Source organism: Cydia strobilella, chromosome 5 (assembly GCF_947568885.1).
Source record: "Cydia strobilella chromosome 5, ilCydStro3.1, whole genome shotgun sequence".
NCBI lineage: Eukaryota > Metazoa > Arthropoda > Insecta > Lepidoptera > Tortricidae > Cydia > Cydia strobilella.
Genome location: NC_086045.1, coordinates 11625451 through 11641862, shown reverse-complemented (window position 1 = coordinate 11641862; position 16412 = coordinate 11625451). Strand labels below are relative to the sequence as shown.

At 37.9% G+C, this 16412-nt stretch overlaps 1 protein-coding gene across 1 annotated transcript; it reads right to left on the bottom strand.

The window, feature by feature from the left end:
• Positions 1 to 6084: 6084 nt before the first annotated feature.
• Positions 6085 to 14982, bottom strand: LOC134741705 (ADP-ribosylation factor-like protein 1). The gene is made up of 5 exons (XM_063674601.1): positions 14785 to 14982; positions 14483 to 14699; positions 12540 to 12651; positions 11317 to 11541; positions 6085 to 10135 (listed from the first exon to the last, which is right to left on the bottom strand). Exons 1-4 carry the CDS (start codon positions 14786 to 14788, stop codon positions 11332 to 11334), a joined length of 543 nt encoding a protein of 180 aa, XP_063530671.1. The 5' UTR covers positions 14789 to 14982; the 3' UTR covers positions 6085 to 10135; positions 11317 to 11331.
• Between the last annotated feature and the right edge of the window lie 1430 nt (positions 14983 to 16412).

Genomic DNA, 16412 nt, shown 5'->3' with positions numbered 1-16412 from the left:
GCAGTTTCATTACAATCCGCTTACAATCCGGACGAAACTTCGCTTGTATGGGAAGGTGAAATTCGGCCGAGCTTGCCGGGGACTCTTAAGAGGGGTATCCGACTTTAGTGCTGTACGCTTCGTGGGTTACATTATTTTTTATTGTCCATAGTTAACAGAACAGAAGGCAAATGGCATTCTTTTGAACATTCAAGGTACCTATTAAAATATGAAAATGTCATTTTTAGGGTTCCGTACCCAAAGGGTAAAAACGGGACCCTATCACTAAGACTCCGCTGTCCGTCTGTCTGTCACCAGGCTGTATCTCATGAACCGTGATAGCTAGACAGTTGAAATTTTCACAGATGATGTATTTCTGTTGCCGCTATAACAACAAATACTAAAAAGTACGAAACCCTCGGTGCGCGAATCCGACTCGCACTTGGCCGGTTTTTTTTTCACTGTGATAATGATAACAGTGACAAAATTCAAATTAATATACACAATTTCTCTATTGACAATAAAATCGCTTGTGTATATTGTAATTAAATTGACCTGCGGCCGTAGCACGGTCGCAATTTTGTCGCTTGTCACCATGCCTATCACGTTCTAACATGTAAGTGCGAAAGTGACGGGCATAGTGACAAGCGATAAGAATGTAACCATGGTGCGCCCGCTGGTGACTGTACCTAGCTACCATACCTATGATTTATTGTTACTATACCCCGCTGCGCTGCGGCGGTAACTTAAGTATTGTTGGTTATTTATTAAGTATTTAGTGGTTCTTCGTTTTTAATTGGTCATATTTTAACTAAATGTCACATTATTTTATAATAAAAAAGTTAAGAAATTCAAGATATTTTTTTTACTTTACGGGGCAACCCTAAATTTCCGCAAATTCTCAAAAGTCTTACTTAACCTAATCCACGCTGACCATCTGATTTTTCTGATGACCAAAATATATTTTACAGTACATATGGTGCTACTTTCTCGCACTAGTGCGTAAAAGAGCACTTTTCGTGCATATGTCGAAAATTTAAAGGGCCATATGTACTGTAAAACGTTGTACGATACACGTGCGAAAAGGTAATTCGCAACTCGTGTCGATTTAAAACACTCCCTGCGGTCGTGTTTTAATTTATCGCCACTCGTTTCGAATTTCCTCTTTTCCGCACTTGTATCGTAAATAACTATTATTGGCTAACCATTTAACGCATTCAGGTCAACATGCTGCGTATCATTTTAGAACAGGCTACTGAATGGCAGAGGGAAATGTACCTAGCATTTGTAGACTTCGAAAAAGCCTTTGATACGCTAAGGTGGGCTTGTATCTGGAACCGGCTGCGTGAAATTGGTGTCCCCGAGAAAATCATCAACCTCATAAAGGCTATCTACAACAGTTATTACTCTTGTAGAGTGACGCACAATGGCCTCGTCTCGGAGGATATTCCAGTGAATGCGGGGGTGCGACAAGGGTGTCTTCTCTCTCCTCTCCTCTTCCTTGTTGTTCTCGATCACATCATGCATCATACCATTGACAATAAGCGCCGCGGCATAGAGTGGGGACTCTCCAACATCTTAGAAGATCTGGACTATGCCGATGACCTATGCCTGCTGAGCCACACACGCGCTGATATGCAAGCCAAGCTGGACGACCTTCGAAGTATGGCAATGAAGACGGGACTCAAAGTCAACACCCGGAAGACCCAGGAGATGAGGTGCAGGGCGACAAGTACCGTGCCGCTCCTTATTGGCATAGAGGCTGTGGAGCAAGTCCACAAATTTACTTACCTCGGGAGCGTCGTGTCGGAAACAGGAGGGACCGAAGAGGACATTGCTTCGAGAATAGCCAAAGCAAGAGCAACCTTCGCACAGCTTCGCCCCGTATGGCAATCAAGTAAACTGACACGGAGAGTCAAGCTCAGAATATTCCGGTCAAACGTAAAAACCGTATTGCTGTATGGGTGCGAGACGTGGAAGGTCACAAAAGACATCTCGCGCCAACTACAAGTCTGTATTAACCGCTGCCTCCGCCGCATTCTCGGTATATACTGGCCCGAGAAAATTTCCAATATCAGCCTGTGGAGATGCTGCAATGAGACTCCGATCGACCAGCAGATCAAGCGCCGGAAATGGAGTTGGATTGGGCATACACTCCGAAGGGATCCTGAACACATACCGAGGCAAGCCCTAGACTGGAATCCCCAAGGAAAGAGGAAACGTTGCCGTCCAAAGCAGACCTGGCGCCGGACTATCATTGCTGAGGCGAAGGCTATTGGGAAGACTTGGAGCGAAGTTAGTACGAAGCTCAAGACCGATCCAGATCATTATTAATTAGATCGACTACCTACTTTTGCGTAAAGTTGACTTACTATTATGCAAACTACGTCACCAGATGTCACTATAAAATTGATACAATTTAAAGGCGTGAATACAACATTAAGAAGGTTGCATATCAAAGAATATAATCCAAATATAATCTTTGATCTCGTACGTCAAGACCAATCTGCGGCAATCCTTATAAAACTTCATGTCGATGGATATGTTACTTAGGCCAGGATTACACTCGTAAGTTTTACTTACGTAAGTAGGGACACAGCTATACTACAGAATGAGATATGAATATCGTTATCTCTTTCTAGCAAATAGCTTTGTCCCTACTTACGTAAGTAAAACTTACGAGTGTAATCCTGGCCTTATGTTATGAGTTTTTACGTCTAAATACTTTGACAGTTGACATTGAAAATCACCCGTAAATTACTAAAAATATGGAACTACAAAATTACCGATAAAATGAAAGAAACTACATGGCAAGGGATTTTTGGTCCTCCCAATTGAAATGTCTTCTCGAGGTACCTAACTAGTTTGTTTATTAAGAACCTATTTTTAGTGACGGTCCATAAAATCCTCTGCCGAAATGCAGCAGCCGGTACCTACCTAGCACATCTAACTCACCAAATCTGAATTCTCAGAACAATGCTTTTAATTTGGGATTCCTTGATTTGACAGTGCACGAAAGCGATTTTGGCTTGTGTCGATTGTGGCCCATTCATCTACTTACTTGTATTTATTGTAGTACTAGCTTTTGCCCGCGACTTCGTCTGCGTGGAGTTAGTAATTCGCGTAGCATTCTGTACCTCAAAGAAAAAAACGGAACCCTTATAGGACCACTCGTGCGTCTGTCTGTCTGTCACAACCTATTTTCCCCGAAACTACTGGACCAATTAAGTTGAAATTTGGTACACATATGTAAGTTTGTGACCGAGACGGACATGTAACGTAAACAAATGAATTTTAAACATGGGGGCCACTTTTGGGGGGTAAATGAGAAAATTAAAAAATAAAGTTTCTCAAACTATATTGTCTTGACGACCGGACTGGCCTAGTGGGTAGTGAGTTAGAGTCAAACCAAGAAAAGTCTGCAGAGATTTTGACAGCACACGCAGTGCAGGTGGTATTTTAAACGTCAAACTTCTATGAAATTATGTCGTAGTTATAAATAACAGTGGCACTGCGTGTTCTGTCAAAATCTCTGCAGACTTTTCTTGGTCTAACTCTAGTGACCCTGCCTATGAAGCCGATGGTCCTGGGATGGAATCCCGGTAAGGGCATTTATTTGTGTGATGAGCACAGATATTTGTTCCTGAGTCATGGATGTTTTCTACGTATTTTAAGTATTTGTATATTGTATATAAGTATCGTTGTCTAAGTACCCACACCACAACACAAGCCTTATAGAACTTACCGTGGGACTGTCAATAGGGATGTTGACATTCATTGCGATTCATCGCGAATATATAAAATGTTACGTTTTTACCGTAGCTGGGAGTATTAGAATGCTGAAAATCATATTTTGTTTTAGTAGTTGTATAAGTATTTAAAATAATGCCCAGCATCACGTGACTGGAAACGCAAATCGGAACGCGTGACGTCACGGTGTGAGACACACGCACAGGCAAGTTGTCAAACCTGGTGGTCCTCTGGCACTGACAATTTCGTTTGCAATTACGTGGCTATCTATAAAATGAAAACAGTTCTAAAAATTGTCAACATCCCTATTTATGTAAAAATGTCCCTATAATATTAATATATAATATTGTGTTACATATATCAAATGAACGAGCTCCTTGTATTGTGAGAATTTGAAATATATATTTGTTATAACTAGGATAAAGAGTTTAGAAGTTATTCAAGAAAATCCACCCCCCCCCCACCCCTTTATCTCCGAAACTACTGGGTCAAAAATTTTGAAAAAAAAAAAATAGATTTGGTCACAAACTGAACGCAAAGTGTAGAAATAGTTATTTACGATACAAGTGCGGAAAAGAGGAAATTCGAAACGAGTGGCGATAAATTAAAACACGACCGCAGGGAGTGTTTTAAATCGACACGAGTTGCGAATTACCTTTTCGCACGTGTATCGTACAACGTTTTACAGTACATATGGCCCTTTAAACTTTCGACATATGCACGAAAAGTGCTCATTCCCGCACTAGTGCGAAAAAGTAGCACCATATGTACTGTAAAAAATGTTACGACACTTTGTGACCGAAAAGTGTACACACGGCGACCACACTTAGTTACTGAAACAATTCTGGTCGCATTGTGTACACACTGTTACCACACTAAGTAACCAAAACAGAACACAGTCGCAGAGTGTAGTAGCTGTTACGACATATCTGACATTTAGTTACTACTTTGATGATTTCTGCGACCGGAATGGTTATATGGGTACTTGACTTGCCTTTTCGGCGCGTAAAACGTTATATATTTTCCAAATATATAATATAGATATAACTCCGTAATAGATGGATACAGTCTAAGGAAAAAACCTGCCTCGAAAATCACGAAAATTTTATTCTCGATCAGATGGCGCCACTACCTTTGGCCTACTCTCGTATAGAGGGCGTTGACAGTTTCGTTTATTATTTAACAATTGTCAAAATCATATTAAAATAATTAATGCAAATAAAAAAAACCATTTATCCATATTTAAATACATTTTATCGTATTTTTATAAATCTTCATTATTAGTTTTAAAGTGTGTCGATAGATGGCAGTGAATTTACTGTGGTTACAAAATTTACTATGACAGTACCGGTATATCCTATTATGTCCTCTTTGATATTTACAGATGAAACTCCAGCATGGCTCCCGATAGTCGGCATAGGCATCGCCGTGGTAGCGGCCGGCATACTCTACAAACTGTTCTCTGGTAGAAGTAATAGCAAACCTAATCCATTCTGCCTGCAACCTGGAAGCTTACGTATTTCCAAAAAAGAAATGGAAAGACTGGGTTTTACTAGCGACGGCAAAATAATACCCGAGCGAACATTCAATTTCAAGTAACAATATATTGTAAAGTGAAGAGTTAATGCTTGCAGTAAACGTATGAGTCAACACCGCCGGTTTCATTGCAAGGTTGTGTCGTGTGTCGAGTTTTACATAGCTGTAAGTCAAATGTATTACTTTATTTTATGCAAGGTACAATCAGCGTTAAATACATAGTAACAGCTAAAGTTGCGAAATATAACGGCAATAGACCATTATTCCAATGGTAACAAAGATAAGTTACATATTTGGTCACTTTAGTTGCCATTGTCACTCTATTTGATGCTGACTGTACCAGCTGCAAAAGTGCAAACCCACTTTATCAAGTCACAAAGTGGGTATACACTTTTGCAGCTCACTGTACATACGAATACTTAATATCGACGGCGTTTTTTGAATTATACTTAAAATTCAAAAATACGAATGTAGGTACTAGCTCTAATTTACGATGTACGGATTTTATAAAATTATTTATTTGAATAGTAAGAATTGTAACAATCATATTTTGTTTATTAATGATACTTGAATACAGCCTCTTAACTCAGGCGGTTGGTAAAGAAGTTTCTAGTCGACGGTAGCTTACATTTTTACTTAACGTGCAGCGAAGCCTTCAGCCAGTACATAGATGACTATAATAAATCCTTACCAACCGCCTCAGTTAAACGGTAGACATGTAGCAGCAGACTGCACATAATTAGTGTTAATAGGTTTATGCTGCAATAATGCTTAGGATTATTGCAGCATAACGTGCAAATAAGTAGAAAATAAAACAAATTTAAAATTAATACATGATAATGTATTTGGAACAATCGTATCTTACCAATTAATTATATTATAAATTAGCTGACGAACTCCACTGATACAAAATATATAATTATTAATTACAAGTTCCTAGGCAATAACTACCCGCGCGGTCCTAAACTGTTTGTTATTTTAAATAACAAGCGTCGCCGCCGAAACCATATGAATTTATATGGGTCAGGCAAGCAACAATGAAGCGGCCGATACGTAACAGAATAAACGTGACACAATGGATGCAACCACCAGCTGCCCGCTGCAGCAGATGGAGTCCGCAGCCAGCGCGGCCGAATCTCACCTTCCTATACAAACGGAGTTTCGTTCTCATTTTAAGACTACATGTTGAATTGTAATTTGTAACGAAACTTTGCATAAACAATGACATGAGCTATAACGAAAAAAAAACGACATGGTTATTTTTATAAATTTTCATGTATTTAACAACGTTAAATGCAAGATAAAGTTTACTCCAATGCGAGATGTTTAACGGAAGTTGTGATACTTTAAAGCCATCGGTGTCGAAAACACGCATGTTGGCATTTTTGTAAGTTAAAATTTTATCTTCCTTAGGAAAACTTTTTTAGAAAACATCGTACGCGCGACATATTTCACATTCTCGTCCGTTGGACCATTGATGTTCTCAAAATAATAGTTACCTTACCATAAATTTCCATTTTAAGTGACATATGATTAGTCCCCCATAAATCCCATTACGCAAAAACAGCTGTTTTTTTACACATTTTGGTCGGTATGACGTTCCCACATTTTCAAAGTTATTAATATTATTTTTAGATACGGTGACCTTAACTTTTCTTAGATGTGTGCCGATGCCCATATCTTCAAGATATTTTTAAACAGTTTTACTGCCACATTTGAATAATCTCATGACCTCTCTGTAAGATTTCGTGACTCGGCGGGCCGTCATTTTATTTAATCGATCTCTCTCAGGAAACTGGCTAATGCTGGAAGGTTTACCTAAACTAGACTTTATACCTGTAGTATTTGTTAAAGAAAAAGGATGTAAAAATATTATAACATATCGTCACCTCTAACTCGCTTCCACAAAATGTTCCACTATCTTCGCTTTCGGCCATAGGGAAATAGTACTGGAGAAATTATATAGTTTCGCGATGGTGTTCTTCTAGATTGACCACAATTTCAAGAGAAAGAATCCAATGCCCATGAAACTTACCGGATTAATTGACAGATATACAGACTTTAAATTGGCAGTTTGATATAATTTCAGTTTAATTTTTACATGTTCAAAACTTTGTCCAGATTTCACTCCGCATACGTTATCTAGGTCTGTAATTAGTTTATATAGCTCCAGTTTATAAAACAAACGAGATAGAGCAAAAACAAGTTTTGTACCGAAAAACTTCAATTCACTGTATTTTTTACTATGGTATCTGAAGCTACATGAACTAATTACAGACATAGATATACCTATCTTATTGTAAGTTGTAAGTACAAAGTTTCAGAGCAATCTAGCGAGTCGTTTTAAAATGAGGGCGTAACTACGTTTGTACGGAGAACCGAGCTTGCCGAGGCAAATTTTTTTTCACGACGCCGTTCGGGGTTCTCCATTTTTGCCTCCCTATTATTGATTAATTTCGAAGAATTGCCCGATCAGTATCGAGAGAATCACATTAAAGGTTACATTCAGACTGCGACTGTAGCAGCGAAGAATGCGATCTTCTAGAAAAGGATTTGTGTGAAAACGACGGTTCTTTTTTTCGTCGTTTGGTGCTCTTGTTTAAATACTAGAAGTAATTTTAAAATTTAGTGATAGTTTTGAACAGTAGATAAAAATATATCTACTTAAATAATAATGGCATTAGTCTTAATGATAAAATACTGACTTTTGAGTGCAATTATATATAGTCGGGGTAACGCAAGAATTGAGTTTTGATAGTCATGAATTGACCCTTATATAGTTAAAAGGTAGGGTAGGTAATATATTCATAGATCCAAGGGGCAAAATTAAGAGGCCGTAGTCGATTTTGGAGCAAAAATGTAAAATTGATAGATTAAGTCGTTGAAATTATACACGTTTTGTCACGTAATATCTAAATAACAAGTATTGATTTCTATTAGCACGTCTTCTCATCTTGCCTTTTAATAATGAGGTCGCGAGCGTGCGTCACCGGTAATGCATGAAGAGAAGGGGCAGTTTTTAAAAATTCATCAAAAAATCATGGTGGTAAATTATACAAATTGATGTATAAGTATAGTTTCAGCAAATGTTGTTAAGTATCAAAATTACGTTGAAATTAAGTCGATTTTCAGAGAAATTGTCACTTGTTTTGAAGTATTTTCGGGAGAAAATTGATTTCGTCTAACTTTCATTTACACTACTCATAACTAGTCATAATAATAAAAATGTAGTCTGATAAACGTCAAGTACAGGATATGTGTAATACAAAATTACCATGTTTAGCAGTCCAAAATTTTACGAAATTTACAAATAAGAGCGACAAAATCAGTGCTTTACGCGCGTTTACCTAAACGTCCATCAGAAAAGCAAACATTACTAATTTAGTGAGTCTGTTTTCAAAAAACTGATCTGATAAAAGGTAAGATAAGAAGACGTGCTAATAGAAACCAGTACTTGTTATTTTAATAAGGTAACAAAAGGTGTAAAATTTCACGGACTAAATCTATCAATTTTACATTTTTGCGACTAAAATCGACACCGGCTTCTTAAATAATAAATACCAAAATATTACTTTGCTAATCCTCGAAAAGATAACATGCTAGTCAATCAGTGCTAACCCGTTATACTTACTTGCGTTGCAATTAAATATCAAAAATCGATGACGTTACTCCGACTACCAGAATATTATTCTCAACGCGTCCAAACCTATCGGAATAAATACATCTCATAACTGCTATCTAATTAAAATTCAAGATAAAATAAAAATGCCGTCTATCGAATGAACTCGATTAAAACTTTATACAGGAAAATGTATTTTTTGATTTCATATGATTAACAAACTTTAACAGAGTAATATAAATAACTTAATGTTTCATACGATAGTATTTTTTGCATTCTGTTAATATAATAACTGAAATCATTTGTAAAAGAAATTATGGCGGTTGCCGCATTATAACTATGTATATACAGATCGTTATGAGAGACGGCAGACTGCTTGCGTGACGTATGCGTGCACGGCTCCCAACATTTTAGCGCACGAACATGCAGCCGGTGTGCTCTAGCCTTAACAATTGAATGAGTGTTCCAATGGCTGTCACAGCTTGATATGCGAGGCCTACCTCGCAGTTGATATGATTTTTGGCTGTGGCTTGATGTCGTATGTGAATCTATGAAGTATAAAAACAGCTGGACATTTCAACTCGCACAAATAAGTTGTGCGTTTTGTAGTGTTGTGTACGGTTAATTTCTGTCGTACCTATTATATAGCTGAACGTTTGATAGCGTGTAATAGTTAACTAGCGACTAGGGTTGTCCAAAATCAATTATGCTTGATTTACTGATAACAAAATAAAACTATGCTTGAGCCCTTAAGCCCTGTACAGACATATGGCTATTCAGGTGAATAGAGGCAGGCGCCGATATGTTAAGTACACTCGGCTCGTCTCGCCGCCAATTGGCAACTATGTCTCCTTCTCTGTTGCTTCAAAGGCGCTAATGTTGATCTAACTGTATAGTTGCTGTGTGAAGCGTATGCTTTACATAAGTAAGAAGGAGAAAAGAGATGCAGGAAGAGAGAGAGAGAGAGAGATATATAATGTTACTAATATGTAGATATTACCTTAGGTATTTCTCATGTTTATAGTTATACCTACTCGTGCGAGTTGGCAATCTCTCGAGCCCATTTGCTATGGCCAGAGTTGGCCATATGTCTGTACCCTGCTTAAAAAAGGCTAACACATTCGACGGTTTAAGCGGCGACGCTAAGTACTACAATAGCGTAGTTACAGGTGACTATGGTATTACTATCTCTCTCCCGCGCCTTGGGCCGCTGGCTGCTATCTCCTTCCCGCATCCCGTATTTTGTAGCTCCTGTAAAACATAAGTAGATATGCATTATTAACAAATTACAGAAATTACCAATTTACCACAATTTATTTATTTATACATATACACCACACGCATAAGTACAAAGCACCCAAAGAGAATAGATAGTATAGAGGGTTACTGTCATAGTAAATTTTGTAGTCACAATAAATTTAGGTACTGCCATCGACACAGCATGAAAACTAAAAATGAAAATGTATAAAAACATCAAAAAATTTATACATAATATATATATGGATAAATTTTTTTTTATTTTTTTTTAGAATGCCATATGTTTATATTCCCTGATGTGTTAAAATTGTTAAATATCAAACGGTGTTGCCATCGCCATCTACCCGAGCATATTAGGCCAAAGGTGTGGGGACATCTATTCGAGAATAACTTTTTCTTGATTTCCGGGACACGTTATTCCTTAGAATTTATTCATCGTATACGGAGTTACATATGTCTTTGATAGTACCTAATAAGAGCAGGTGTAAGTACCAAGTAGGTTGAATCCACAGAAATAAATATATCATATATTAAATCTATGGTTGAATCCACCGCTTGCAGCTTCTGACTCTAATATCCATTTTCTTTGCAATTACTGTCACATTAGGACAATTTCGGGTCATATCGCCACGTCACGCTCTGTAGCTCCGTACACAGTTTGCTCCAGATATTCTTTAAAACACATGAGTCCAGTTTAACGTCACTCTGTTGCTAATCGAACTGAGATTCAATCAAGCTGATGAGGTAATTCCTTTCGGGGCAGACTAGAAGTGTATCTGATATGAAATACTTTGTTCATAAGTGGTGGTCAAAAATCGTGGGTTAATTCCCACTGTCCTGTTTTTAGTACATTCCGCGAGCTCACGGAACTGTTGTAATTTGTGCCTTTATTTAGCCTATTTACATACTTTACGTGGCAATTACGTTGGATTGGTTTCTTTATGGTTGCTTCTTTGTGGTTATTTGTTCTTTAAGAGGGGGCGTAAAGCCAGGACATAAGAAGGAAACAAAAGATATGGCGCGCCGCGCAAAACTTATGACGGAAGATATGGCCGTCGTGCGGGTTTTAACTCAGATAGAGCAGAAAAAATTGTTCTCGAAAAAACAGCAAAAAGACTGTTAGGGATCCTCATCATGCACAGCCAAGAGGTTAATAGCATGACGAGTAGACTCACATGGGTAATTATTCGTTATTTCCTGGCCTGCAGCGCGCTGGACAGCCAGTCCATGGCCTGGTCGAGCCCCTCGCCGCGCACGGCCGACGTCTTGAAGATCTGGAACGTGCGGTCGCGCAGCGCGTCCAGCCCCAGCGCTTGGTGCACCTCCGCCACGGTCAGGCAGCCCGCCATGTCTTGCTTATTCGCTAACACCACTAGTATTGCATTAGCTAGTTCTTCTTCCTGAAATATTTATTTAATATTGAATTGCTGTGTCATAAGTCGATAGTGGACAATCGCTTCTCCATACAAGCAGAATCCCTATGTTCCTCCCTGGATATTCTCGGAAAAATCAAACGAAGGGGCATAGCTGTTTTGTTAATATTCATCAAATTGCGTAAAAATGGATATTTGTATGGAAGAAGTGGTCACAGCATATCCGTGCCCAACCAAGAAACACCAATGTACGTATGGAAAGAAATTCCATCAAATTAATATTCCTTAAGACATGACTAACTTTAGTATACATCACAATATAAATATGACGTTTGCACGGTTAAACCTCTCAGTTTTATACTTAGCAAGGGAGAAAAAAATACTTAATAATTTGCCTGATCATATTAAGTCGCATAGAAGGGAACAGGATCAAAGACAAGCTTAAGAAATTAATGAAATGTTTCTATAGTTTGAACGAATATTTTATGTATATAGATAGTTAGAATTGTTTTGTTGTTGCTTTGAATTTGTTTATTTTAGTTTTAATTTCTTATAAGATTGTAGGCCTGAAATGGGAAAATTGTTGGATTTTTTTCTATATTTTGACATGTGATCTCATTGTACAAAGTTTCGACAATAAATTAATCTTATCTACATGAAATACAGTAAAAAGACATTATCCATTAAAAAATATTTTCGACAATAACCTTCCTTTGGCAGTCAGATAAATACCCTATACAAATTAATGGGGTTATTCATAAACGCGTTACTGGCCTGAATTAGCTATGAATCGTTTGTCTTTATCTGTCATTTTGACTTATGTATTTGTAAGAAAGGGATAAAAACGTAATTTAACTAAATCAGGCCCGTAAAGTTTTATGAATAAGGGGATAAATGTTTAATATAATACTAAGACGACTTTATAAAGAGACACCTTATAGCTCTTCATTGTTACTATTAAGTAACCAGCAAAGTGGCACTCAAATATCCCTCGGTACACACAAAATAAATGACATTGTACTTACTCTTAACATATGAACCAATTCGTCTTTTGATATCCCTATTCTATCTCTGTCTGCAGAGTCTACAACATAAATTATAGCATCTGTGTTGCCATAGTAACATCGCCAGTAGGGCCTGAAACAAAAACATACACGTTAAGTACAGTCTGGCAAAAAAGAGTAGAAATTAAAAAGTGGCAACACTGTAGTGTCGTCCCGTTTTTCTTAGATTGATTTGAAAGGGATACCACTACAGTGTTACCACTTTTTAATTTCTACTCTTTTTTGCCAGACTGTAGTGAATATGAATATTTGAAACATGAGATTTTAATCTCAAAACGTAGAGCTCTCAATGAACTATTAGTTACAGCTTCTGTTACCTCTGTAGTCATAAATATAACTCCTTTTTTTCTTACTTTAAAAATACCTATACTACACACGAAAATAATATGGTTAATTATGTACATTGTTCCTTTCAAACCGCGATAACTCAAAATGTTGTCAGTGACTAGACATGTTCTATCCGTGTACCCTTCATATGTAGAGAAGGTGACATAGGATCCATTTTTAGTTTAATTTCCAGAGGTATTCTGAATAACATGTAGGATTTAAATTCACCAAACTATGGTAGTTATTTGTTAGCTATCTGCACTCATCTCATCCAGAAAAAATAACACTTTTCCATAAGACAAACTTAATTGCAGAGTGTACTGATTTTTTGATTGACTACTTATTTGTTTGCTTGCTTGAGGCTCTGGTGATAGTGCTGCCCATAACAAACCATTACTGTCTGTAGTTAGAAATGATTTACTCAAGTTACGCTAGTACAACTAAACTGCTATTATATTGCACACTACTGTATGTTTGACACACTTATCTGGTATGACTGAAATATTTATGATTTAATATTAATGTTTGATGATTAATTTAATTAATGTTTTTAGGATTCCGTACCCAAAGGGTAAACGGGACCCTATTACTAAGACTTTGCTGTCCATCCGTCTGCCTGTCTGTCACCAAGCTGTATCTCATGAACCGTAATAGTTAGTTGAAATTTTCACAGATGATGTATTTCTGTTGCCGCTATAAGAACAAATACTAAAAAACAGAATAAAAATAAATATTTAAGGGAGCTCCCATACAACAAACGTGATTTTTTTGGCGTTTTTATAGATAATGGTACAGAACCCTTCGTGCGCGAGTCCGACTCGCACTTGGCATTTTTTTTCTATTCTGTTTATTGGTGTATGATTTCCATTAATCCTGGCATATTAATAACCACTGACATGTAATTTTTCATAATCATAATCATTTCATTGTTGCAAATCAATTATTGTAATGATTATGAATGTTAATAAAAGATCATAATAATTTTGGATCATAATAATAAGCCGGGTCCACACAGAGCGAGCATAAGCGCGAGGCAATTTCCTTGCGCACAAAACAGCCAGTGTAGACATGCCTCGGCCGAGGCTGCGCGCGCGAGGCACATCTACACTCGCCTCGAAATTGCCTCGCTCTATGTGGACCCGGTTATTAGCTGACTGTATGGTACAAACAAATAAGCTGATTTGTGACCTAACATAGAATATTTTCACAATAAGTGTCATAACAATTTACTTAACTTTTGAAATCAATGCCAAATAAAATAAAATAACATATTAAATGCGAAAAGGTTTCAAAGTGGGTCAGGAATCAAATTGATCGATATTACCAGCCGGCTGAATGTATGGTCTTATATTTCAATGAATTTTATAATCGAAACTTGATGAGAAGATTATTGAACTCTTTGTTGCAGACTAAGTAAATATTGCTCGTATTTAGATTTAATACTATGTAGGTAATATTTCAAGCGAATTATATACGATCAAATCTTAAAACCTATTGTGCTTAGGGTTCAGTAAAAATATAAAACAAAAAACATAACCTATTATTCCTTAACATGTCACAGTCCTTTCAGTCCTTACCTAATACTGGTCTGTCCTCCGAGATCCCATACTTGGAACTTGAGGTTTTTGTACGTGACCTGTTCTACATTAAACCCGATGGTGGGAATGGTAGTGACCACCTCACCCACTTGCAATTTGTATAGGATTGTCGTTTTCCCGGCGCCGTCTAATCCGAGGATCAAAATACGCATTTCTCGTGCCCCTAGCAACCCTCTGAAGTAACTAAATAAACCACCTGAAAATTATTACAATTAAACTTATCAAACATCACCGGCTGTTTATGAAATAATATTATTTTTTACGACAACACGATTACTTACCCATTTTGTCTGATAAGGTTCACTAGTCTAATTCATTTAGCGGACGTAGCGATGTTTAAACTTTCCACAAGCATATGAGTGTCCTCCGAAATATTTAAAGTACTATTTACAAGCTTTATTTATTTTATTTAATGAGTTAAATTAATAATTTAGAGAACATTTTATTGGAAATCGTCGTTTCGTTTGACGTGTAACAACCACGGTTTTGTTGCCAGGTCGAAATAAAATACGTCAAAATTTGAAAAGGGCTCTACAGACACTTGCGATTTATCGGCACAACAGGGTAGTGATTATTCAGGGTTCCCCTCAAAGAATATAAAGGGCCCTCCACACTCATGCGCGAATCGCGGCGCGAAGCCGCGAACGCGCCGTGATTCGCGCATGAGTGTGAAGGGCCCTTAATACTCACTAGGAGAAGGTCTTAAGCAAAGAGTCTTCCTAGCCTAGTTCGCTGATTAGCGAAATCGACTCCACACTCGCGTTCACTTAGTCTGGAGCGAGCTTATGGTTTGATGCCAAAACGGAAGCAACTCATGGCGCAAAATACTGGTTCTCTGTGCCAGTTCTGTACGTTAGTAATAATAGTTCAATGAATGAAACAGGAGTATCTCTAATCTACCGTTGTGATTTGATTAAAGAAAATACTGTAAACCATGGAATTTATTGGGAAATCATGGGATATTGCAGCGTAAAATGGTGTGGTGTGCTGGTGTGGCAAGAGTGGCAAGACATTTAAGACTTCTACTAGTTCTACTTACAAAACAGATGGAATTTTCACAGGAAAGTCAAATTCAGTATTTCGTTGAAAATTGTTTCTTGTCCGCGGGGTTCATTTTATACTGGTCAGTAAGCAGAGGCGAAGTAGGTATGTCCGTCCCTTTCTTATTCAACTTGAAAATGCAATGTGTTATCCCTTTCACTTTTACGACTAGTGATTTGACGATGATGGTTTCGTTAGTTGCGGGAACTTCGTGCTTTCGTTCGGCCTCATGTCACGAGATAGACCTGATGATGAACTTCAAAGAAGTGCGAGGGAAGTCGGTGCTGGTTTATGATAGCCAATATATTATATGGTGTGGGTTTTTTAGAACCCTCTAAGTGAGCAGTTAGGTCTCATGTCACGAGATGGACCTGATGATGAACTTCAAAGAAGTGCGAGGGCCCTAATATGTTAAGTAAAAATTTCAGGTACATTTATAAATTACTTAATGAAATATTATTATTAAGTAAGTTTACTGTAAGTATACTAAATTGGTAACGATTTTACCACAATAAATTACGGTTCCACTGGTAGCAGTACCACTGCCTGGAATGAACATGTTCCACTCCTACGCTTACGCGTGACAGCCCGCCATATTTGGAACGACCAATCGCAACGCCGTTAGCACCCGTCCCGCCCTCACCTCTTCCACATGCCGGCTATATATACACACTCGTCGAGACACTCCGAGACAGGCCGAGAACGAGTGTGTACTTACATACTGCTCCCTCCTCGTCTCGTCTCGCCGTTCTCCGATTGGGTCGGAGCGGTGACGAGACTTTCGGCGAGAGGCTCTCGACGAGTGTGTACAGCTCTCATCACAGTTTGGTGACTTGCGTCGCTAACAAATATTAGGCTTCTATAGGCG